A 26798-nucleotide genomic window follows, 5' to 3' on the forward strand; every position below is an offset into this window, starting at 1 on the left:
TAAGGGATTTGATTTAGGTCATACCTGAATGGTCTAGTGGTTTTCCCTACTTTCTTCAATTTAAGTCTGAATTTGGCAATAAGGAGTTCATGATCTGAGCCACAATCAGCTCCTGGTCTTGTTTTTGCTGACTGTATAGAGCTTCTCCATCTTTAGCTGCAAAGAATATAATCAATCTGATTTCGGTGTTGACCATCTGGTGATGTCCATGTATAGAGTCTTCTCTTGTGTTGTTGGAAGAGGGTTTTGCTATGACCAGTGCATTTTCTTGGCAAAACTATTAGTCTTTTCCCTGCTTCATTCCATATTCCAAGGCCAAATTTGCCTGTTACTCCAGGTGTTTCTTGACTTCCTACTTTTGCATTCCAGTCCCCTATAATGAAAAGGACATCTTTTTTTTTGGTGTCAGTTCGAAAAGGTCTTGTAGGTCTTCATAGAACTGTTCAACTTCAGCTTCTTCAGCATTACTGGTTGGGGCATAGACTTGGATTACTGTGATATTGAATCGTTTGCCTTGGAAACGAACAGAGATTACTCTGTCATTTTTGAGATTGCATCTAAGTACTGCATTTTGGACTCTTTTGTTGACCATGATGGCTGCTCCATTTCTTCTAAGGGATTCCTGCCCACAGTGGTAGATATAATGGTCATCTGAGTTAAATTCACCCATTCCAGTCCATTTTAGTTCGCTGATTCCTAGGATGTCGACGTTCACTCTTGCCATCTCCTGTTTGACCACTTCCAATTTGCCTTGATTCATGGACCTGACATTCCAGGTTCCTATGCAATATTGCTCTTTACAGCATCGGACCCTGCTTCTATCACCAGTCACATCCACAACTGGGTATTGTTTTTGCTTTGGCTCCATCCCTTCATTCTTTCTGGAGTTATTTCTCCACTGATTTCCAGTAGCATGTTGGGCACCTACTGACCTGGGGAGTTCCTCTTTCAGTATCCTATCATTCTGCCTTTTCATACTGTTCATGGGGTTCTCAAGGCAAGAATACTGAAGTGGTTTGCCATTCCCTTCTCCAGTGGACCACATTCTGTCAGACCTCTCTACCATGACCCGCCTGTCTTGGGTGGCCCCAAGCAACAGTTAGAACTGGACATGGAACAAGAGTGGTTCCAAATAGGAAAAGGAGTACGTCAAGGCTGTATATTGTCACCCTGCTTATTTAACTTATACGCAGAGTACATCATGAGAAACACTGGGCTGGAAGAAGCACAAGCTGGAATCCAGATTGCCGGGAGAAATATCAATAACCTCAGATATGCAGATGATACCACCCTTATGGCAGAAAGTGAAGAGGAACTAAAAAGCCTCTTGATGAAAGTGTAGAGTGAAAAAGTTGGCTTACAGCCCAACACTCAGAAAACAAAGATCATGGAACCTGGTCCCATCACTTTATGGGAAATAGATGGGGAAACAGTGTCAGACTTTATTTTTTGGGGCTCCAAAATCACTGCAGATGGTGACTGCAGCCATGAAATTAAAAGATACTTACTCCTTGGAAGAAAAGTTATGACCAATCTAGATAGCATATTGAAAAGCAGAGACATTACTTTGCCAACAAAGGTCCATCTAGTCAAGGCTATGGTTTTTCCTGTGGTCATGTATGGATGTGAGAGTTGGACTGTGAAGAAAGCTGAGCGCCGAAGAATTGATGCTATTGAACTGTGGTGTTGGAGAAGACTCTTGAGAGTCCCTTGGACTGCAAGGAGATCCAACCAGTCCATTCTGAAGGAGATCAGCCCTGGGATTTCTTTGGAAGGAATGATGCTAAAGCTGAAACTCCAGTACTTTGGCCACCTCATGCGAAGAGTTGACTCATTGGAAAAGATTCTGATGCTGGGAGAGACTGGGAGCAGGAGGAGAAGGGGACAACAGAAGACGAGATGGCTGGATGGCATCACTGACTCGATGGACGTGAGTCTGAGTGAACTTCGGGAGTTGGTGATGGACAAGGAGGCCTGGCATGCTGCGATTCATGGGTCGCAAAGAGTCAGACACAACTGAACGACTAAAGTGAACTGAGTGACTCCTGGGAAGACCCAGCCATGATCTATTTTGAGTTAATTTTGTGTAGGGTGTGTTAGGGGTCCAACTTCATTCTTTTGCATGTGGAAAAAATTATTATTTCAACAAAGGTGACTAAGGCAGCATTTCTAGGAGGTAGCCTAACACACCATTCAAAATACATCCTCAAAAATATCTCCGTGGCTGCAGAAACTATATCATCACTTCACTAACTCACACATGGAGGAGAATGAGGTAAGAATAAATGGTTGATGCGTTGGTGCTATACATTTGAATCATATATAAATTTTTCTCTTGCACACTTTAGAGAACACAAATAGGTGCAGGAAGCATCAGGTTTACGATACTGATTCAGGAAGGAACCAGTACCACAGCCATCCATCCACCCACCCGTCCCCTAACTATTTACCGAGCACCTAGTATCTGTCAGGTGCCACTATAATCACTAAAGGAGAGTGAACAACGCAAGAACATACGTCTGCCTTCCACATCCTAGAGGTGGAACAAAGACCAGAGACAAGAAACCCAACAAATAAACAGTACCTCAGAAGGTAGAAAGTGCAAAGAAGGAAACACAAGCACAGGAAGATGGCCAGGAACGGGGAGGAGCCCCAAGCGGCCCTACAGTCCCTACCATAGTCCCCGGTGTGAGCCAGGAAGGGCACGTGCCACACAGGCGCTCTGCAGGACAGGGAAGGGGAGGAGCGAGGATCCTGGACCAGAGCGCCTGTGTTCACCCGCACACTGGACTAGAAGCTGCAGGGCCCAGCACGAGCTCCCTCCTGCTCTGGCTTCGGGATCTCCAGACACAGTACAATACGGAGCAGCAGTACAGCAGGCTCATGAATTTCCAGGATTAAATGAGTTAGTACATGTAAAGCACTTAGAACACTACCAGACACACAGTAAGTAACCCAGAGACGTTAGACACGGGTGGTGACTGACACCCTTTCAGGAGCGCGGCACGCTCAGGAACCAGCTAGTGACTGAGTAAAGAAGCGTTCCGAGCGAGGCTTCAGCAAGCGCTCAGGCTTGCCAAGCCTGCGGAAATCTGTTTCCAAATGACTGCGAGAGTCACTCCCAACATCCACGTCACCCAGGGACACTGCTGGCGAGGGCAGAGGTGTGACTGTCATGGAAGAAATCGTAGGAGCTCTCGCCCCAGAGGAAAAGTCTAACTGGCTTCCACCAGGATCCAGAAATGGGGATGTTCACTCGCACTGTAGAGGGCTGGCACTCATTCCTAATTTTTTTTTCTCTAAGAACCACTCAGCTGGCACTTCCTCACTGCTTTGTCTTGTTCCTAGAAGTAGCTGAGGCTGCGTTCAGACAGTTTGGCACCGAAAAAGAAACCCATTCTCTCTCTCGCACATGTCAGCGGTTGAAGGGTTTTTCGTTCCTCAAGGACTGTGAAGGGCCAAGTGACTCTACCTGACTTAAGTCCTCTGCTAACTCTGACACGCATCATTTGCCAACATGTATTTAGTGGTCAGTATATCAGACGACACAATCCCAGTTTGGCGAACGTGTCCAAGGAAGCTAGTGTCCCCCTGTGCTCTCTTCCCTACCAAACAGATTTGGCCGAAGTGAACCATAGTCATGTCATTAGTAGAACAATGGTAGATGAAGGCAGCCTGAGTGTCCACCAGTCACTGAAGCACTGGGCGGATCAGGGTGTCTCAGCCTGAGGAAGGTCTCTGCAGCCAGCGATGATACACAGTAACAGTGATGAATAATGACAGGAGTCATTTTCTGAGCGCCAACCATCAGTGAGCTGTGATGCTGGGGTTTTATACATATTATCTCATGGAAAATCTTCTTATGAAATAGTTATTTCCCCTTTACAAAGGAGAAAACGGGCTCGGAAAGGTTCCAGCACCTCCACGAGGCTGGTGTTCAGGCTCAGGTCTGACTGCAGCCTTGCCTTTCTGTCTACAGCAAGTGGCTGTGTGGTGTGTGTGTTAGTTGCTCAGTCGTGTCTGACCCTTTGTGACCCCAAGGACTGTAGCCTGACAGCCTCCGCTGTCCATGGAGTTCTCCAGGCAAGAATACTGAAGTAGATTGTCATTTCCTCCTCCAGGGGATCTTCCCAACCCAGGGATGGACTTCGGTCTCCCACACTGCAGGCAGATTCTTTACCGTCTGAGCCACCAGGGAAGCCCTATGTTAATACAAGCAAACATGGATCTAGAATAATGCAGGATAACATTTACTGAGCATTTACGATGTGCCAGGCACAAACAATTTAATTTACATGTATGATTTAGCTTCATCCGTATAAAAAACTCCTTTAGAGAGAAAGAAACTGAGTCACAAGGAGATAAGAAACTTGTCCAAAGACAGAAAGTTAATTAAGGTTAAAGCTAAGAGGTGAACCCAGGTGTCTGACTGCAGAGCCCCAGCTTATAAACTCTGTACTAATGCTGCCTTCCATGAAGTAATATAATGATTAGAAAAAGCAAAGTACTAAACAGAATGGGATTCCTGAGGCTCAGTGGTAAAGAATCCACCTGCCAATGCAGGCGATGTGGGTTCGATCCCTGGGTCGGGAAGATCCCCTGGAGAAGCAAATGGAACCCACTCCAGTATTCTTGCCTGGGAAATCCCATGGACAGAGGAGCCTGGTGGGCTATAGTCCACGGGATCACAGAAGAGCTGGACACGACTTAGTGACTAAACGGAACACCCAGCTGAGCAGCTGTTTCCACGTGAGGCTGTTATGGTCCTGAGGCCCTGCCTGAGCGCTTATCACCGTCCAGACTGGCTGCGCCCTGTCCATCCACCCACACGCAGAGGGGCCTGCTATGTGCCACGGGGCGGGGGATTTCTGGAGGTGACCCAACACCGGCCGGGTCCCAACCGTCCTCCCTGCAGGCCCCTCGCTGCCTGGTCAGCTCTCCCGTGGCTCTCCTCACGGGTGCTCAGACGCCAGTGCTCAGGTCCCCCTGGGGAGAGGCCGTCTCTGGTTGCACCAAAGTGACGCCTGCCCCCTCCCCTGTTCTGTGCTGCCACGTGTCTGCCGTCGGGCTTTTCAACTGCAGAGAAAGCGCCATGAGGGCCGGGGCCATGCCTGCCTTATCCCCAGAGCTTAGAAGGGCGTCCAGCAGAGGAAACTCTTGTGATTATGTGCTGAGGGAAAAAACGTTCTCATTCTCAGTCTTTCTCCCTCCTGCACACTGCTGGCAAAGTTATCTTTCCACAACCACAAATCCTGGCCCAACTTGCAATGCCAGAAAACTTCTGTGGCTCTTAGTTATCAAATTCCCATCTGCTCACTTTGTCTTCAACACCCTGCCCAACCCGGGTCTAACCTCTTCTCCAAAACACCAGAGAGGCAGTGAATTTCAGTGGTTAAGAATGAAGACTAACGTGGAACTCTATCAGTGTTATGGGACAGCCTGGATGGAGGGGCGTTTGGGGGAGGGTGGATACGTGTCTGTGGTTGAGCTGCTCTGCTGCTCACCCGGAACTACTGCAGCATGTTCATCAGCTATACACCAACACAAAATACAAAGTTACAAAAAGGGTGTGGGCTCAGATTCCAGCGCTACCACCTACTAATCTACCAGACAACTGACCTGAGACAGACCTGGGCCTTGGTTTTCTCATCTGTTAAATGGGGCAATAATATAGCACCCTATCAAAGGGTTGTGTGTGAGGATGAAATGAGTTATTAGATCAAAGTACCGAAAGTCATTCCTGACATATGACAAAGAATGTGCCTTTCTCCGGCCACCAGCGTGGACCTCTGTCACATCCATCCGCTCCTCCCTCCCTGAATGGGACATGCACTTACACACCCCTGCCTTTTCCACCTGGGCTGTTTTGAAGTCTGCCACTGACTCACTATGACCACATATGTTGACTAATGTGAAGCTCCTTAGAGCAGACATTGCATCCTTAATTCTTTATATAAGGTATGGGACGCTGATTCACTTGATAAATGTTAAACCAGGGATCATTACCTAACACTAGTCAGTAGTTTGCACTTTCACAAGAACGTGAAGGTGGCCCTTTAAAAGTCCATTCGGTTTCCTTTTCTGTTTGCTTAAATGCTGACTTCTAAGAATAACTGAAGGATTAGAGGGCTTTCTGCTCCCCAATTCTGCAGGCTCCCATCTTCCACCCACTCCTTTCTCACCACCATTTATAATGATAATGCCATAAATACTGACCCTGAGGCAGTTAAAGTGATCCTCAAATACTACACAGAATACAGGGATTATTATTATTATTACTGCTAGTAATACTGACAGATCTTGCCTCCACCAACAATTACTGGCAGGAACTTGTCCAATGACACGGAGACAACTGTTTTCTCCATGTCCCCCAGACTCCGCCAGGGAGAAACGGAACTTCGCAGGTTAGGGACAACATATCACCTCTCTCAACTGAAAACAGGTGCAAAATAGATGTCCAAGTTGTAAGTAAAAATGAGGTTGGTGAGTAATTTGAAATCTGGAATATTCCAAGGGCTTGGGAGGTTTGGGTGGTTTCCAGAAGGGATTAGAATCTGATCAATTCAAGGATACTGGGTTCTCAGAAGCCTACAAAAGGCAGGTAAAAAAGCTGGTCTTTCAACACATCACCTGGGGCAAGTCTCACATCTACAGAAGACACCTGCCTGCAGGGTCTAGATCCTTCCCCAACCGCACCATCCCAGTCTAGTTCCATCATATCACAGGCTAGTTAACCATTAATTACACTGTGTCCTGGCGTACCAACAACCATCATATATTATGATGTTTCAATGGGAAAATATATTCCCAATCTAAACAACTGACTTAGAGAACACTTTCTAGAAAAGGTCTTATCCACAAGGTAGAGATCACACAGAGTGGGAATCAGCCCTCTCTGGGGAGAACCTATAAAGCATCATGTCCTATGTGTTGCAGGAAAAAGAAGCCAGCCTTTGTGAAATGAGTGATATGGGCTACTTGGCCAAACTCGAAGACCAAGGCTGATTAAACAGTAACAAATGTAACGGCTAGAAAACAGGACGAGGTGAGATGAGGAATGGGAGCGACCAGAGGCTGTGGGGCTGGGGTCAGACACAGCAGGGTGTGAGACCTGGCTCTGGGGAGCAACGCACTCATCGGTCAGCTCTTCCCCAACAGCCCCGGGCAGGCTCGTAGACACCGTCCCCTGCCTCAGAGGCCCTTCCTGAACCACCCACTGAGAAACAGCCTCACCCTCAACCTGCAGTATTTTCTTCTCCTCACGGCACTCACCGCTGTCTGAAACTGCCTACTGCTTCTTTGCCGTCAGTCTCTCCCTAAAAGAACATGACCTCCACGAGGAGATTCATCGCATCTCGCTTGCGAGCTCGCACCCGGCCTAGCGCAGTGTGTGGCACAGGAGACACAGGACACACACGTCTGCTGAGCGGAGGCGGCACCATGAGGATCCATGGTGGAGTAAAGGGTAAGTGCTCAGCCGCCTACCTACGCATCCACCCACCTACCCACTTACGGACCCACTGATTATGGAACAGCATCGCTATACAGCAGCTCTTAGTGAATATTCTAGAAGAAGCGGAGCAGAAGATGATTCTGCTACGAATCAGCAAGTGTTTACTAAACAACAGGAGAAACCAGGAGCGTATGACATGGTCCTTTCAGGAGGTGGAACAAAAGTCAGCTCAAGATTGAAAGCAGCTTGAATGCTTACTTAAAGTCTGTAAATAAATGTCTTCAGTCAATGTTTGAAATTTATAGAGAAATCCTAGAGTCATGCAATTAAAAGAGCTTGCTCCTTGGAAGGAAAGCTATGACGAACCTCGACAGCGTATTAAAAAGCAGAGACGTCATTTTGTGAACGAAGGTCTGTATAGTCAAAGCTATGGTTTTTCCAGTAGTTGTGTATGGATGTGAGAGCTGGACCATAAAGAAAGCTGAGCACTTAAGAACTGATGCTTTTGAACTGTGGTGTTGGAGAAGACTCTTGAGAGTCCCTTGGACTGCAATGAATCAAACCAGGCAATCCTAAAGGAAATGAGTCCTGAATATTCATTCAAAGGACTGATGCTAAAGCTCAAACTCCAGTACTTGGGCCACTTGATGAGAAGAGCCGACTCATTGGAAAAGACCCTGATGCTGGGAAAGATTGAGGGCAGGAGGAGAAGGGGATGACAGAGGATGAGATGGTTGGATGGCATCACCGACTCGATGGACATGAGTTTGAGCAAATTCTGGGAGATGGTAAAGGACAGAGGAGCCTGGCATGCTGCAGTCCATGGGATGACAAAGAGCCGGACACGACTGAGTGACTGAACAACAGCAGCAACCTAGAGTCCACCTAACACTAAGCTGATGCTGACGACGTGATCAGAGCAGAGGACGGCTCTGCATCTTCTCCCACAAAGTCGACCGAAGGTTCAGGTCCACCTTTCCTCGCAGGTGAGCGGGGTCGGGGAGGCACCCAGACAGAGGGCCCCTCCCCACACGTTCCTCCTGGATGCAGCCCCACCATGCTGTCCCCTTGGCCTTTGCTGACAGGCAGCGAGGCTGCCATGAGATGCTGGAAGCAACCGAGACCAAGGTTGTTTTACCTGCCTTCTCACCCGTGCTGCATGACAGCTGTGGTCACAACACACACATTTTGGGAACAAGACTGAAGAGCGAGACCTTTCGCATCTCTGTGAGCACGGCGTCTCCATGAAATCTTATCTCTACAGGGATTCAGAGAACGAGTCAGCTGCCTCTGCAGTATTTGAGCACAGAGTTCTCTGACTCATACTTAAAAGTTGGGAAAGAGGGATATTTAAGATAGTGGTTTTCAAACTATGGTTTAGAAGACAGACTATTTTTCTGAAAATGGAATTATACACAAATTCTTAACACATTAAACAGATCGCTGGGGGGCTCCTGGGGCCAAGGCTACAGTGAGGGGCCAGGCTCTGTCCTCTTGGCCTCCCCCTCCCCCTGATAACTTTGAGGAGCACAGCTGGCTTAAGGGGAAAGGAAGTTAATATTCAGATAAATAAATAGATGAATGGAGAACAAGGGAGAAAGGTTTCCTTAATATGAGGAAAGGTGGAGTGGCCAAGTCACCACTTTGCACCCATCATAGTAAAGACTGTTTCCAGCAAGAATCCTAAGTGGAAATTCACCCTTGGAGGGAAAGTTTGGTAAGAAATAGGATACTGGCCTGACCTTCAAATGTCTCCCCAGTTTGCTTAGACAGGAGAAAACACTGCTTATCAGGGCACCAACATCACTGGTCTGCAGACTGCAAATATGTGAGTGTCATATGAGACAAAGAAAGGCTGAGGAAACATTACAAATTAAAAGATAAAAGAGATGGCATCTAAATACATTATGCGATCCCTGACGGGATCATGTACTTGAGGATAAAATATTAGAAAGGACATTATGGGGACAACCGACAACATTAGAAGTGAAACTTATCAGTTTGATAGAAGTGATGCATCGTTGCTATTTGGCGCCTGCACTGTGGTTCTGCGAGAGGATGCCCTGTTCTTAGGAAACACACACTGAAGTAATGGGCCTAAAGGGGATGTGACATGTGTGCCCGACTCCCTAACAGTTCAGAAGAACATGCATCATGCGGCGTATTACGTGCAGAGAGGGAGCAGTGGTTCTCCAAGTCGGGTCCCTGGAGGAGCATCAGCATCACCAGGAACGGGAGAGAAATACAGACTTTGGGGACCCCGCCCCAGACCTCCCAAATCGACTGTCTTGTCTGTTCTGACAGGCCCTCCAGGGGGTTCTGCTGTCAACTTCTGAACATCACTGATACAGAGAGAATGATAAAACAAGTGTGAGTCGTTTCTGGGGAAAGGGCATAGCTTTCTGGATGATTACTGAAACTTACCTGTACTCTGAAAGTGTTTCAAAATAAAAATTAACAATAACAACAACAGAAGGGTTAGCCTATGTAGAGATGTGAAAAGGAAGAGACCTTGGGGGCAAGGAGGCAGATGGCAGGTTCCTGCAGAGACCTTCAGAGAGGTGCTGGGACCAGAACCTCTGTTGCCAGCGAGGGGCGGGGGGGTCGGGCCTGCTCGATCTTTCAACAGCGAATCTCTTTTCGGCAGGAAGTGCAGCACGAAACCTACTAACCTGAGTAGGAGAGCCCGGCGATCTCTGTAAACAGGTCTTCTTCAGAAAAGCTTTCGGGGAGCATGAGGAAAGCCGCGGTCACAGCGCTCTTTAGGTTTTGATCCAGGGCCGAGCGGAGGGCCACATCCTCATTCATCGCCACGATCTTCACCTGGAAAAGCAGGACGTTCAGAAGACTTCCTGAAATGGGGCACTGCCCAACCTGGGTGTTACTACACGCACTGGAGCTGTCCAAAACCCTCAGCCCTGAAGATACTGCAGTGTTAGGCCCGTTGACATGAAATAGTTACTAATCTAATTCTGGAGTCTCCTGTTTTAAGCCCAAATCAGAGAACTCATGACATAGGAAAGAAAACAAAATATTTTTCTAAATGAGGAAACCCCACGAGTTTTGAAAAAGTTAGTACAAAATGGAATAAATGACCTTTGAGAAATTGAGAATTTTATTTTTTAATCTCTTTGTTCTTCATTTAATTTTATGGTAGACAAAGGCATTTTACTTCTTTATTCAGAACTCATCTCTGTTCTTATCTAACCTGAGCAGGCCATGCTCTATTTTGAACTGATCTGAACCTAAGTAAGGAAAAAGGAAAGAAAACCAGCTAGAAGAAACTGCTGTCTGTGCTCCCCTCCCATCGAGATACAAACTGCTCCAGTGTCTGACTGGTCATGAAGACGGCACTGCAGTCGCCAGCATGTGCTCACGCCCTGTCTCTCATTGCCTCTGTGACGGGGTTCGTACCTGACAGGCTTACGAGCTTGCGGGGAAGATTCAGTGAGAGCCCGCAGCTGAGCCCGCAGCTGAAGGGAGCTTCCCTGTGTGTCTCCTGGTGCACAGCGCATGCGCTTCTCTGAGCCGGGGCTTCTCACCTTTAGGAGATCAGAGTCTCCTGCAGGGCCTGTTCAAACACCCAGTATTAGGCCCATCCCCAGAGACTCTGACTCGGCAGGCCGGGGTACATTTCTGCCAGGTTCCCAGGTGACGCTGATGCTGCTCCAGGGGCCGCGTGTGAACAGCACTGCTCTACAGGCACGAGCTTAGAACCAGAACTGCCACGTTGCTCTCTGTAGCGACTGTGCCAGTGTGCACTCCCGACACGATTGTGGACCATCATGCTGCTTCTGACTGACTTTCTAAGCAAGCAGTGGGTCTAGAAATCCCTCCTGAGGACACTCACGTATCTGAAACGCAGCTGCCGTCTCTGATCCTTTAGTGCTGTAAGCAAACTCTCCTCGTGTTCCAGAAAGTAGGGTTTAGACTGCCTTTCATTTATCAAACACAGATCATTTCTGGCAAAATTCAGACGACACATAAAAGACACAAACAGTATGACAAACTCCAAATTAAAAGTGTATTAGATAGCAAGGCGATGGCACCCCACTCCAGTACTCTTGCCTGGAGAATCCCATGGATGGAGGAGCCTGGTAGGCTGCAGTCCATGGGGTCGCTAAGAGTTGGACACGACTGAGCGACTTCACTTTCACTTTTCACTTTCATGCATTGGAGAAGGCAATGGCAACCCACTCCAGTGTTCCTGCCTGGAGAATCCCAGGGACGGGGGAGCCTGGTGGGCTGCCGTCTACGGGGTCGCACAGAGTCGGACACGACTGAAGCAACGCAGCAGCAGATAGCAAGGAAAGATGGGAATGATGTACATCCCAAAGTACAGGTTCTTCTCTGTTTTTTCATTAATTGTGAAGAGCAGTATTAGAAAACAATTATTTTATAAATCAGGCTTAAGAACCTGATTGAAGAAAGATTGAAGGTAGGAGGAGAAAGGGACAACAGAGGATGAGATGGTTGGATGGCATCACCAACTCGATGGACACAAGTTTGAGCAAGCTCTGGGAGTCAGTGATGGACAGGGAAGCCTGGTGGGCTGCAGTCCATGGGATGCAGAGTCGGACACGACTGAGCTACTGAACTGAAGAACCTGAATTCTACCGTTTACCTTTTGTCCCTTTTTTAAATGGAATATTTACAACATACAAAGCTTCATATGGTATGTAAGCTACTTAATTCCATATTGCCTCCTCCTTCCTCATAATTACAAGGACTTAATGGCCCTGAATTAAGCCTTGGAGCACTTCAGTGAGTTTGGAATTACCACAAACATCTGCAGAAAGTCAAAGCAAGGAGCAGTCCAAGAGCATGGCCTGCCCAGGGTTGCATAATGAGCTGATGGCAAAGACCAGGGTAACACCCTTGTACTTGGCAAAGCCAGCTCTGAGTATTCAGACATTTTATTCACGCATTCTGTCCTGCTTAACTTTTAATCCTGGAAGATGATTAAGACAAAATTGAAAGTCCTACAATAACTCCTCTGCCTAGTCCTAGAATAACTTTCCCAAGCCTTACACTCCGTATGGAATTGGGGATCTAGGAGGGCAGCCTCCTCATCTCACTAATGGGGAAACGGAGACCCAGAGGGTTAAAAGAGCTCCCCTTGAGGAACAGGCGGCACCCCAGACCAGGACCTGTCCAGAGAGCCTGTGAAGCCTCTTTATCATTTCCTATTCTTCATCCTCATTCACCAGGTCCTGCTCAATAATTCTTCACCCTCTTTTTTTTTTTTTGCAGGGGGGTGGGGAAGTGAACTTTCACAGAAACTCAATGAAAATAGAAGCTATTTTGAGATACTAACAAATCAAAGTTGCAAAGGAAAGAGTAAGTTTGGGAAAATTTTTCCTATTTGATGAAAAATACTCCTGTTCTCTAAGAAAGCTTCTACTTAGGTGTTTCTTTTTTAAAAGGCAGTCTGTTTGCTACTTAAGGTTAAGAGAATGAAGATAAAAGCATCCTAACTCAAAGGAAAAACGTGAGTTCAGGAGACTCTGCTCCTCTGGTTCTCCAGAGGAAGGCGAACCAGGAACTTGTCTTGGCAGCACTGTTCCTTGCCGTCTAGAGTGAAAAGCCAGTGAGCTCTTGGGACACTGCCAGGGCGGCCCCGGAAGAAAAGGGAGGCCCTCAGATCTGTGAATAGCTGTCTGTATCTTACTGGGAAAGCCCCGACCTGAACCACAGATCGAGCGTCAGCTCTACTGCCAAGGGGAATATCCTCACTGGAGAGAGAGGAGGCCTAACACTCGAAGGGACTTGCAAAAGCCCAACTGGAGAGATTTGTGAGTACCTTTCAAGACAGAAAAAAGGACAGAGTCACACATGGTCTCCTCTATAATAGTCACATGGAGACGAGCTTGAATTGCAAAGAGTGAAGTTATAGTCACAAAGAACACAGCCCTCACCGCCCCCCATTCAAACACTCGACCATTAATCCAATGACACGTCCCATAGCAGTTTTCCGTTCCAAATGAACAGAAAGGCCGATTTTTCTAAATGGACTTGCTTAAGGACCAAAAAGAAACAGTAGACATTTGAGCTGGATTAAAAAAAAAAAACCTTATTATCTACCTACTGGACTGTAGGCGCTTGAAACTGGAAATGTGGTTGTCTTTTTTTTTTTATTCTTCTGGCATACACAGAGAAAAAACTTAGTCGTCTTTTGAATAAGTAAATGAATGGCTCAATCTTTCCTTTCAAAGGCTAGAGGCTCAAAGATTTGCTCTCAGCCAGGCAGAGCCAAGACTAGTGAGCAGGCCTTCCAAATCTCATTCAGGGACCCTTTCTACCACTGGGGGAGGTTTTCTACTACAAAGAAGTAAGTCAATGAAGTTACAATATGGTGACGCTTGCAAATTGTGAATATACTAAAAAAACCACTGAGTCATACACTTTTTTAAAGGGTTGAAGTATGTGTGATTATATCTCAATAAAGTTATTATTAAAAAAAAGCTATATGACTAGCAAATAAAAGAAAAAAATATATTGAAATGAATACATTAAAATAAATTAAAATTCCCTTAACAAGGTGGCAAAATACCATTGTTCGTAAATGTGACTGCTTTAAATATTTACGCCAAATTATCCACACACTAAAAAAAAAACATGAAATACAAAAATTCAACTTACATTAAATAAACTAGAGGAATAAATACTAATATAACTTGAGACTTCTTTGGCCTAAAGACTGGCTACAACGAGATTCTATTAAATACTTTACGTGTTTCTCGACTTGGAAAATGGCTTGGTCGATAATGCAAACTTGCAGTTGCACCAGAAGTAAGACCGGGCCGTCTCCTCAATGATGCGGGAAGGTAACCGTAAAGCATAATAGAAATGCAACTTGTACTCAATTTTTTCCAGAAATGTCCATCTTTTTAAGCAAAGTACTCCTCTATATTCTTTCCTATTTTCTTAATAATAAACTTTATCTTTTAAAGTAGGTTTAGGTTCACAGCAAAGCCATATGAGAAGCACAGACGAGTTCCCATATGCCCTTTGCATATTCCTTTTCAAGACTTAAACTGCTAGTGATTGACAAATCCTATTCCATTTGTAACATGGAGGATAATTTTAGAGCTTCAGACAACATAATTTAATGTAATTCCTTTTAAGACACATGAAAACAAAAAATCTACACTCATTCTCACAATTCTTTCTTAAGATATTCATTCACCCATTATTTTCATCCAAAGGCTTTCAACTCTTTCTTTGTATCAGATTTGTTCCTTTGGTTAATATTTGCTGCCACCTAGAGGTAAAAAAAAAAAAATCTGTCTTTGGCTCAGACAGTAAAGAAGCTGCCTGCAAGAGTCCCAGATTCAATCCCTGGGCTGGGAAGATCTCCTGGAGAAGGAAATGACTATCCGCTACAGTATTCTTGCATGGAGAATTCCATGAACAGAGGAGCCTGGCAGGCTACTGACCATAGGGTTGCAAAGAGTTGGACATGACTGAGCAACTAACACTTTCAGGGGTAAAAATAGTTTAAAGATAGTTATCCTAAGAATTCTCCATTTAACAGTGATTTACTTCTGCAGAAAAGAGAAACTGGAGGCAGGTGTAGGTGGAAGAGTTGATTTATCCATTTATGATTTTTAATCTTTAATTTCATATGTTATGTTCAAAACCTCAATTGGTTCTTAAGATAGCTTAATTTTCTTGTGCTAGAAGCTTCTTTCCTGATGCTAGGAAAGATTGAAGGCAGGAGGAGAAGGGGACGACAGAGGATGATGGTTGGATGGCATCACTGACTCAATGGACATGAGTTTGAGCAAACTCCAGGAGTTGGTAATGGACAGGGAAGGCTGGCGTGCTGCAGTCCATGCGGTTGCAAAGAATCGGACACGACTGAGCAACTGAACTTAACTGAGAAGCTTCTTAATAAGCCTGTGCACATGTGCTAAGTCACTTCAGTCACATCCGACTCTTTGCAACCCCATGGACTGTAGCCTGCCAGGCTCCTCTGCCCATGGTATTCTCCAGGCAAGAATACTGGAGTGAGTCGCCATGCCCTCCTCCGGGGGATGTTCCCAACCCAGGGTTCAAATCCGCGTCTCTTATGTCTCCTGCTTTGGGAGGCGGGTTCTTTACAATCCCATGGACGGAGAAGCCTGGTAGGCTGCAGTCCTTGGAGTCGCAAAGAGTCAGACACGACTGAGCGACTTCACTTTCACTTTTCACTTTCATGCATTGGAGAAGGAAATGGCAACCCACTCCAGTGTTCTTGCCTGGAGAATCCCAGGGACGGCAGAGCCTTGTGGGCTGCCATCTATGGGGTCGCACAGAGTCGGGACATGACTGAAGTGACTTAGCAGCAGCAGCCACCTGGAAAGCCCAAGAAGCCTGAGGGACTATCACTGTTATCAAGAACACTGTCTTCTCCAAGTAAGCTGAGAAATGCAGTTTTAAATGACCTGAGTGTATCTGAGTGTTGCTTTGAACTGATGTTTTTATTTTATCAGAATACGTGATATTTAGATGAAATCTGAGGTCATTTCCAGTGCTTACATTCTGAGATTTCATGGCACATCTGTTTTCTGCAGTCTATTTGTACAAGCTGGGTTTAGAAAAGGCTGAGGAACCAGAGATCAAGTTGCCAACATCTGTTGGATCATAGAAAAAGCAAGGGAATTCAAAAAAATATCCACTTCTGCTTCATTGACTACACTAAAGCCTTAGACTGTGTGGATCACGACAAACTGTGGGAAATTCTTAAAGAGATGGGAATACCAGACCACCTTACCGTCTCCTGAGAAACCTCTATGCAGGACAATAAGCAACAGTTAGAACCAGACATGGAACAACGGACTGGTTCCAAATAGGGAAAGAAGTACTTCAAGGCTGTATATTATCACCCTGCTTATTTAACTTATATGCAGAGTACATCATGTGAAATGCTGGGCTGGATGAATCATAGCTGGAATCAAGATTTCAGGAAGAAATATCACAAACCTCAGATATGCAGAAGATACCACTTTACTGGCAGAAAGTGAAGAGTAACTAAAGAGTCTCTTGATCGGGGTGAAAGAGGAGAGTGATAAAAACTGGCTTAAAACTCAACACTCAAAAAACTAAGATCAGAGCATCCAGTCCCATCACTTCATAGCAAATAGATGGGGAAAAAGTAGAAACAGTAACAGACTTTATTTTCTTGGGCTCCAAAATTACTGCAGATGGTGACTGCAGCCATGAAATTAAGATGCTTGCTCCTTGGAAGAAAAGCTGTGACAAACCTAGACAGCATATTAAAAAGCAGAGATGTTACTTTGCTGACAAAGGTCCGTCTAGTCAAAGCTATGGTTTTTTCCAGTAGTCGTGTATGGATGTGAGAGTTGGATCATCAAGTAGGCTGAGCACTGAAGAATTGATGCTTTTGAACTGTGGTGTTGGAGAAGACTCTTGAGAGACACTTGAGCTGCAAGGAGATCAAACCAGTCACTCCTAAAGGAAATCAACCCTGAATATTCACTGTAAGGACTGAGGCTGAAGCTGCAGCTCCAATATTTTGGCCACCTGATGTGAAGAGCCAACTCACTGGAAAAGACCCTGATGATAGGAAAGATGGAGGGCAAGAAGAGAAGGGGACAACAGAGGACAAGATGGTCACATGACATCACCGACTCAACAGACAGGAGTTTGAGCAAACTCTGAGAGAGACTGAAGGACAGGGAAGCCTGGCATGCCGCAGTTCATGGGGTTGCGAAGAGTTGGATGTGATTTAGTGACTGAACAATAACAACAATGCCAAGCTGTGCTGGATAGATTGTTTTAAAAAAAAAAAAAAAAAACTTGAAATATTACAAGAACAAAACATAGTACAGAGAATACATTTTCATATTCAACACCTCATTTTATCTCAAAATAACTGAGACAGGTGAAGACACAAAGAAGGGAGAGATGGTTTCCTCAATGTCTACTAGGTGCCAGGCATCTTAGATCCAGGCATTTCTCAAATGCCTTTTGAGGTCAGTGTCATCACTCTCAGCCACAGGTGAGGGAGGCCCAAGGCCCAGGCAGATTAAGTCCCTGGTGCCAGTTTACACGGCTAGGGGGTGTCAGAGCTGGAACTGTCTGACTTGAAAACACCTGTGTTCTTTCCAGTATTGGCATCCTGCTCCCACTTTTCACCAGCTTTGTGAAGAAGCCAGGGCAAGGACTGCTATTCCATTCTGCATGGCACTAGCGGTCATCAGCCTGCCAACGCAGGAGACGCAAGAGATGCAGAGAGCTCAGTCTCTGGGTCGGGAAGATACCCTGGAGAAGGAAATGGCGACCCACTTCTGTATTCTGGCCTGGGAAAATCCATGGACAGAGGAGCCTGGTAGGGTACGGTCCTGGGGGTTGGACACAACTGAGCATAGAGAAGTATAAAACAAGCTGCCTAACGTCACATAAACAGTGAATAAGCAGCAGGAATGAGTAAGACCCAAGGATTCTAATTCCACATTCATTCATCTTCCTATCAAGCTACATATTTTGTGTATTTAAAAAGAAACTTGGAAAGAAAAGGAATATTTACAAATATCCAATTACATTTATTTCCTCAATTATGAGGAGGGCATGGTAACCCACTCCAGTATTCCTGCCTGGAGATTCCCATGGACAGAGGAGCCTGGCAGGGTATAGTACATAGGGTCACACAGAGCTAGACACGACTGAAGTGACTAACCACGAACCCATACATTGTTTCTGGATGTAAAACAAGCTTTTACTTAAGTAAAACTATATACAGTAAAGCAAAGTAATCTACCCAGCACAGCTTGGCAGATTTTTACATATAGATGTACCCACACTTTTTGGCTAAGATCAAGTGTAGTATGGGGGCTTCCCAGATGGCACAGTGGTAAAGAACCCACCTGCTGATGGACACAGGTTCGATCCCTGGGCTGGGAAGATCCCTACGAGCAGGAAATGGCAACCCACTCCAGTATTCTTGCCTGAAAAACTCCACGGACAGGGGAGCCTGGTGGGCTATAGTCTGTGGGGTCACACAGAGCTGGACGTGACTGAGCAACTGAGTGTGGCACACTGTATCCATGTAACTATCGCCCTGACCAAATGAGCTACACTGTTAAATTTTCAGCCTAAATTCAAGGAAAGAGAATTTGGTCCTCCCACACATATCAGTAGAGATTTTATCACACAACCAAGTGAGCTAAGATTATATAAAACTCTCTAATCTCTTGCCATAGCTGACAAAGAAGGAGCAGCAAAGTCACCTATGAGAGGTGTCTGAGAACGCTGTGAACCCTCTTTGGGGCTGAAGACCCTTTGACAGTTCAATAAAAATTAATCCTTGTTGGGAGATCAGCAATTGTGACAACTTCATCTAGATCTTAAACTATGAAGATATCCTTCTCAGATACAGATTATACGTCTGCAAAAAAGCAGCAGCCTGGTATTTGTGAATGCGTGTCGGAAGTCTAGGTCCTCCGCACTGCTGTTGGCTTTCACTTCTAGTGAAGCCCGGGGGAAAACCTTCCCGTTGTAGCCTCCTCCAACAACCTCCCAAACAAGGAGGCCGCGGAGACGGGATCCCAGGCACTGACGGGACAAACTGGTGGACAAGCAGTGCCCTGTGGCACTGGCATTCTAGAAGAAACGGTGATCTGGGGGTGGGAGGTGGGGGGGTGGTCTGCTGATAGAGGCTCTACTGCGGCCTGGGTGCCTCCCCTGTCATCCTCCAGACTCAAACGGACTGGCTCTGAGTCTCAGCCATTCAAACACCTGGAGAATCTTGAGAGAGAGGGAAGCAACAGTGTAATACCTGGATACTGTTTGGCAACAAATTCTGTACGCAGGAAAAGGAGTCTGAAGCTCATTTCTATGCCAATGCAATCACAAAGGTCAAAGTAAGGTCAGGTTTGGAGAGGAGAGACAGTCCTAACAGAACACTCACTCACCGGTTTTTGGAGTCGACCAGCAATATATAAGTTATTCCAGTTGAGGAGATCTTCGATCAAAACGCTGGTGCTAATAACTCCGTATTTGATAAGCTGGAAAAGAAAAGAGTCGTGCATGAGAAAGAGCAAAATGCCATATGGACCCTTGTGCAAGTGCAAAATATAAAGAACTAAATTTCTGACCAGGGCAGAAGCTTGATTTCCAAAGCCACTCAAAAAACCACCTACCTTGTAAAAACACATCTCCACGAAATCTTTTGCAATTAGTTTCCAAGACTGTCTGTTGCCTGAGGTATTCATGGTGCGATGACCACGGTTTTAACTCTGGCACTTGTGATGTCAGAGGCAGAATGGCTCTCTAGGCTGTCTAATCTTGGTCCTCAATGGACTGGAAATATCAATAAAAACACTGGTCCTGAGAGACACGCGGCAGTTCACGCTCCTCATGTGAGAAATAAGAAACCTGACGCTCAGAGACAATAAACGATGTGCCTGAGGTGGCACCTGGCGGAGCAGAGCCAAACCAGGTCCCTGAATTTCAGTCTGGGTCCAGTGTTGTTTCATCGCAGAGAATGAGAAATTTTCCTCAAAGTTTTTACTGACATCCTTCACACGGTGAATTTCTCTTTCACGGTTGACTACTTTAAACACCTCTGTAATTACAATGCAACATGCAAACATAAAACCTCTTTATCAGCCCTAAACACATGGAACTACAGTCAAGCTCATTTCAGTAATAACTTATACAAAACTCTGAATGCAGTTGTTCCCGGTTACAAAATCCCATTTGCTCCAACAGTTATCTTCTCAGACTCACTTCACTGAACTTCAGTATGCAAGCAGCCTTCGCAGGCTACAAATATCTAAAAAGTAGCTAAAGAATTTCCATTAAAAAGTACAGTCCCTTTGGCACACAATTATGCCCAAACATTTTGTTACTGGAGCTTTAATACTGTTTGAAACTACTAATTAGAGGTCGGCTCAGGATAACATTAATACTGGAGAAAGCATAGAGCTCCGAGCTCCATGACTAGCGTGGATGTGCGGGGCTGGGCTGAGTGACCGCCTTCCCTCCACTCCGGCCACTGCACCGTAGAGCCCTTCTTGCCCCAGGCGCCTAACAGCTGGGAGGCAGGACCTGACGGCAACCAGAAAAGTAAACACCCGGCCCAAAGGCGATGCAGACATCACCAACCACAGCGCTCATCCCTGCCTCACTCAGAGAGGCCTGCAAAATCCTTCTCAAGTCGGTACTCCAGCCTCCTGCCTTTCAAAGTGTGGTCCACCGCCCAGGAGCATCAGCGTCACAGATCCCCAGGTGACTCGTCTGCCCTGAGCCATCAGGAGCCTGGCGCAGCGTTGGCGTGGCAGTCATCCTTCACCTAGCTGACTCTAGGAGGCCCCTGACTCAGCTCCCACTGGTCCTCTCACACTGAGGTCATGCTAAGTTCCCGGCTGTCCTCTTAGAGCCTGGACTCCTCATCGGAATGACTACTGGGCAGGGTCCCCGCAGTCAGACAACCCTCCGCCAGGATCCGGGGTGCTCATCTGCCCTCCAACACCCATCATCAAATTCAGCTCCACCGATGGCACCGAGGGGTTCCTCCCACTGGGCACCACAGTCTTCCAACTACCTATGATCCCCTCTTCACTTCCAACTTCTCCCTGGGAGTGTGTGCCTCTCTGTACAGATAAGATTAATTTCCACCCTGATCCATAATGGGTCTGCCCATCCCTCCCACTGACCAAACCAGTGGTTCTCAAGGTGTGTTCTAGACGGGCAGCATCAGCATCATTTGAAAGCCTGTTAGAAATGCAAATCCAGGGGGCAGGAGAAGGTGGGAAAAACTGAGAGAGAAGCACTGAAATATACACCACCATGTGTCCAAGAGATAGCTAGTGGGGAGTTGCTATACAACACAGAGAGCTCACCTGACGCTCGGCAGTAGCTCAGAGGGGTGGGATGGGGTGGTGGTATGTTCAAGATGGAGGGGACATATGTAATACCCACGGCTAATTCATGCTGATGTATGGCAAAAACCAACACAGTAGTGCAAAGCAATTATCCTCCAATTAAAAATAAATAAAATTTTAAAAAAGAAATGCAAACCCTTGCTGCTGAGAGAGTAAACCTTAAAAGTTCTCATCACCAGAAAAAGAAAACCGACTATGTATGGTGATGGGTGTTAACTAGACTTTACGTGGTCATCAACCCGCAGTAAGATCAGTCATTACGCCACACACCTACAACCAGCACAGCGTTACAGGACAATTACCTCTCAGTGAGGGAGAACTGCAAATCCTCAAACCCTATCCCAGACCTTCTGAGTCAGGAACTCTGGGGGTGGGCCCACCACCTGTTCGCCCGACAGGCACTCGAGTGCTGCTGAGGCACTAAAACTTGACACCAAGAAACAGCTGCTGTTGTTCAGTCTCTGTGTCCGATTCTTTGTGACCCCATGCACATCAGGCTTCCCTGTCCTTCACCACCTTGTGGAGTCAAAACTCATCTCCCAGAGTCAAACTCATGTCTGTCAAATCAATGATGCTATCTAACCATCTCATCCTCTGCCGCCCACCTCTCCTCCTGCCCTCAATCTTTCCCAGCCAAAAAACATTCGGCCAAAGGCAAAAAAAAAAAAAAAGTGACATCCACCACCTTCATCCAGCAAAAGCGTGAACATTTCCTGACTGTAAGAACACACATATTTAGCTGGGATTCTAAGAACAAAGGTTAATATCCACCCAAGTTAAGACAGAGGCCCGAAGTCACTCACCCTCCCATCACATGTGATCAAAGTGTTGTAGTAAACGCCGGCGCCGTAGTTATTCTGGACAGCAGTGATAATCCTGGGCCCCAGCACTTTTAGGAAAGAGTAGTGGTTCCAGTTTCTCTTCAGGTTCTTTGAATGCCACGCAACGGGGTCATCGACTGTGAACACGAAGTCCAGCATTGCATTCTGGGAGGTGAAGAAAAGAGACGGATTTTAGTTTTAACTCCTAGAAAGACACCGAGACAGAGCGGACAGCTCTAACTCAATGTAGCTTTGATTAACAGCAGACCCAGGGTCAGAAACTTAAGCAAACCTGTGGAACCGAGCTGAGCTTTGCATTTTGCCAACTCACGTTAAGAACAGTAATGGTTAATGAAGTAATGTTTCAGCCTTCTTTTAAACACTTTCTGTATTATACATACAGTAACTCTTTTTATCCTCAAAACAATCCTACAAGGTAGATACCATTATTATCCCATTTCTACAGGAAAGGAAACCATGGCACAGAGTAAGCTCCCTGCCCAAGGACACACGGTTAATGAATGACAGACACAGTCTGGTTCCAAATTCTGGGCTAGACCACTTTGCTACACTGTCTTCCACCTAAATAGTTAAATGTGCTCCACTTTTCTTTCAGATCAGATAACACCATGTGGACAAGCTCTATAAAGCATTATGCAAAGGGAAATAAGTTATCTTAACTTCACCCATTAGCCAACCTCTCCCTGATCATCTACGATGAGCTCTGATGGGTCCTGAGATAGAGGTAAAGAGCTCAAAGTCAACTGGGGAGAAAAGACAGATTATTAGGGAAAGGACTTCCTAGGGGAATTTCACTCAGAATGGGGTCAGAGAGGAAGGAGGAATTTTCCTATGAGACGACACTCTTCAAGACTCTGGTAAGTCTGAGTCTTCAAGAATGCACAAGTTAAGCAGATTTGGTGAAGAGTTAGGCAAGGCCTGAGGAATGGGGTCAGGGGAGTCCTGTTGGATGAAAATGCTCTTGTGGAGGAGACGAGAGCTGGGCATGTTCTGGGAGCTGTGTCTAGGTCGGTAGGGCTGGATGGGATGCAGGTATAGAGTGGTGGCAGATGGTCCAAAGAGGGAGACTGGCTGCCGTGGTAAGAAATGCTCCTGCAGCAGAAAGGGAGGTCAGACAAAGGATGCACCACCACACACGAGGCTGCCTGCCAGTAACCAGGGCACCGAGGCAGGGACTCAGCTGGGACAGACTCAGGTGCTGGAATCTACTTGTGAACTTGCAGGCAACGAGGGTGAGGGAAAAGGAAAGACCTTTTCTTAGAGAGAATTCCAGGTCTGCTCAAAGGAAAATCTTCACAGGAAAATGAAGAGATGACTATAGAATCAGGATACTCTGAGTTTCCTAAAAACTAGTGGTGATAGTTAAGATTTTGAGTGGACACGTTTTTAACAATTTTATGTTAACATATGTTAGGGAAAAAATAGCCTAATCTATAATTTCCTATATGCCCCAAATTTATCATTTCTCATATGCTGCCAAATTAAAGTACTACTTAAATTAGGGGGCTTTGCAGGTGGCTCAGTGGTAAAGAATCCACCTGCCAAGGCAGGAGACGCAGGAACAAGGGTTCAATCCCTAGGTCAGAAGATCCCCTGGAGGAAGAAATGGCAACCCACTCTAGGATTCTTGCCTGGAGAATCCAATGGACAGAGGAGCCTGATGGGCTACAGTCCATGGAGTTGCAGAGTTGGAAAAGACTGAGGGACCGAGCACAATAAAATACAAAATAAACACATTACTTAAGTACTAGTATAGGTGGGAACCAGGAAATTCAAGCCACGGTATAGATGGCCTCAGCAGGAAGTGAATAGGCAAAGATTAACTGAAAGATTACAGCCAGGAAATCTAGTGAGGCCCTAGTGCAGACTGCACCATACCATTTCCTTCCTTTATTAAAGAAACCCAGTCCAGAACACAAGCTGCACGTACAGAAAACATCTCTATCTCGACTCCTGCTCCTCCAACCTTAATTCAGCAAGGGCTCAAAAGCCTCTGTCAAAGCCAATTAAAAGCCTCACTAAATAGACAATAACTGCCGGCCACTCTTGGATGTCTTGAATCTTGTCTCCACCTTGAAGCAAACTTTTCCCCCCATATATTTAACAGAAGAGGAAAAAAAAATCTACAATCATAAGGAAACCTCTACCCTCACCGCTCTGGTGCTCCGCCAACTTTGAAGAGTAACAATGCTTTGCCCTAAACAGACACTTGGGAAACGGCCTGGTCGGAGCAAATATACTGCTCACCCGCTAACTCCCTTCCTGCAAATGCCCGAACCCTACCTACCATCTGTCCGTCAGCTTTCCAAAGTCAGGAGAATCACTTTGTATTTTCTCCTACAGCCAGAGACGTAATTCTCAAGCTTGGCTGCGTAGTAGAATCACCTGGGAAGTTTTTTAAATTCCCAAAGCCTAGACCAATTAAACCTGAAATCTCCGCAACTGGAACCCAGATTATCAGTATTTTTTTTAAGCTTTCTAGAAAACTCCAATGTTCAGCCAAGGCTGAGAACGCTGAACGAGAACCTGGCAAGTATATATGTGTATGTGTATATATATATATATATATATATATTTTTTTTTTTCCCCGTCTTGTCCCGGCACCAGCTCTTCCCTCCACATAACTGCATCTCCCGCTCTTAGACCCAAGCGGACTCCTACGTGTCTTTGGAAGCGCAGCTCACGCTGCCGCTCTGCTAAGAGCCCTTTCGTAGGGTTTGTATCAGGGCTTTGCGAGTTGATACGGGGATGCGCAGAGCGGCCCGGCAGCTCCAGGGCTCGGGAGGGACCGAAGGCAAAGGGACCTCCCGGGCTCACCTTCTGGTCTGAGCTGGGCCCCGCCTGGCGGTACACCCCCGAGCCGTAGGCGAAAGCCAGGCTCAGCTCCTCGGGAAAGTGAGACAGGATCTTGCGGAAGGCCACCCCCGAGCTCTGCAGCGCCTGCAGCGCCATGGGGCCGGGGTCACCGAGGGCCCCGAGGACAGCAGGCGGGACCGGGAACTCGCTCGGGGTGGGAGATGGAAGTCTGGGACCCGCCCGGACGGACGGAAGAAGGCTGGGGCCGGGGGGCGAGGAGATGGGGGGCTCGCAAGGACTCGGGGCGGCAGTTCAGTCAGACACGAAGTCTGTCAGACATGAAGTCACTCAGTCAGGCGGGAGGCAACAGGGACACAACCGAATGGGCGACGTCCTGCCTCCCTGGCGGCCACGCGGGCCACGCCCCCCGCGCGCACACGTGCTCCGAAGGCGCAAGAGCAAGAGCAGGCGCCCTCCCGCGAGTGGGGACGCCAGGCTTCCGCAGAGCCCCCCGGTGGTCGGAGGAGCGCGCTGCAGGCTGGACGCCTGGAATTAAGATTGGACATGGGAGCGGGAGAGTGATTGCTGATTGAAGTGCCTTTGAGCCTTGAAGTCCTAAACCTCATTTTCGTAAATGACTATGAAATCACGTGTGTAGTATTGCAGGAGATCTTTCGGATGAGGTGAAATTCACATAACGTAAAATTGTACACTTTACAATTTAGTGCATTTATTGCATTCACAATGTTATGCAACCATTGTTTCTACTCAGCTCCAAAACTATGCAAGATTTTGAAGGTTTAGGAAAACACAAGTAAGGTTAAAATCACCCCAAATCCCACCATCCAGAGACTATCACTGTTAAGATGTGGCTGTGCTTTCTTCTCATAAAATCCTCTCCAAATTCTATGATGGGCAGGAAAGAGCTTCATAAATGGTGGGAAAAAAGAAGAAGAATGCACCAAGGTTCTCTGATATTTGTATTTAATTTTAAGGGTGGGAAAGAGTCTTTTCCCCTTTGCCTTACGGATTCGGCTCACCAAGGGGCACATGAAATGCAGTCTCTGATGGCAATGGGATCCTAGGTAAGAGCTCACCTCTTCGTAAATAAAGAAACTTGTGTGGCTTCCCTGGTGGCTCAGTGGTTAAAGAATCTGCCTGCCAACGCAAGAGATGCAGGAGATGTGGGTTTGAACCCTGGGTCAGGAAGATCCCCTGGAGGAGGAAATGGCAACCCACTTCAGCATTCTTGCTGAGAAAATTCCACGGACAGAGAAGCCTGGCGGGTTACAGTCCATGGGGTCTCAAAGAATTGAACACGACAGAGCGACAGAATAACACACACACACACACACACACACGCACACACAGAGAAACTTGCTCCGGGACACGGGGCCCTTCAGGATGTAGTCTGAATTCCTGGACAGGGACTTTTCAGACATGCTTCCCTTCTCCCCTGATGAGCCCGGCCTCTTAAGAATAACAGAAGTAGTAATAGCTAAATTTGGGTTTGGCTAAACGCCCTCGATGCATTTCACATTTATTTTTCATTGCGTTCCTTCTACAGCCTTGTGGGAGGAGGTGATGCCTTCATTTCGCAGATGAAGCAGCCAAGCGTTCCAGAAAGCAATGTGCTGGGCATCACGTCAGCCTTAGCAAACCGGAATGAAAATCCGACTCCGTGTCCTCCAGTCCTGCTCTGCCCTTGAAGGGCTTTGGGCAGGGACCCGTCAGAATTACCAGAGGTCCGATGTGCATTAAGAGGCCTGGCCTGGGGTGACAGAGGCAAGAACAGGGTGAATTCAATTAGGAAAA

General features: G+C 46.6%; 1 protein-coding gene across 3 annotated transcripts in view; it reads right to left on the reverse strand.

Moving 5' to 3' along the window:
* Positions 1-25405, reverse strand: part of TAMM41 (TAM41 mitochondrial translocator assembly and maintenance homolog) — a 52423-nt gene extending 27018 nt beyond the window's left edge. For 2 of the 3 annotated variants that reach the window (XM_005223059.5, XM_024982645.2), the window contains exons 1-4: positions 25005-25405; positions 22149-22331; positions 19372-19464; positions 10126-10276 (exon numbers count right to left, since the gene is read on the reverse strand). In XM_005223059.5, the coding sequence (XP_005223116.1) occupies positions 10126-10276; positions 19372-19464; positions 22149-22331; positions 25005-25139 (562 nt within the window). In that variant the 5' untranslated portion in view covers positions 25140-25405. 3 annotated transcript variants of the gene reach the window in all.
* Between the last annotated feature and the right edge of the window lie 1393 nt (positions 25406-26798).

The sequence above is a fragment of the Bos taurus genome, chromosome 22 (genome assembly GCF_002263795.3).
Source record: "Bos taurus isolate L1 Dominette 01449 registration number 42190680 breed Hereford chromosome 22, ARS-UCD2.0, whole genome shotgun sequence".
NCBI classification, from domain to species: Eukaryota; Metazoa; Chordata; class Mammalia; order Artiodactyla; family Bovidae; genus Bos; species Bos taurus.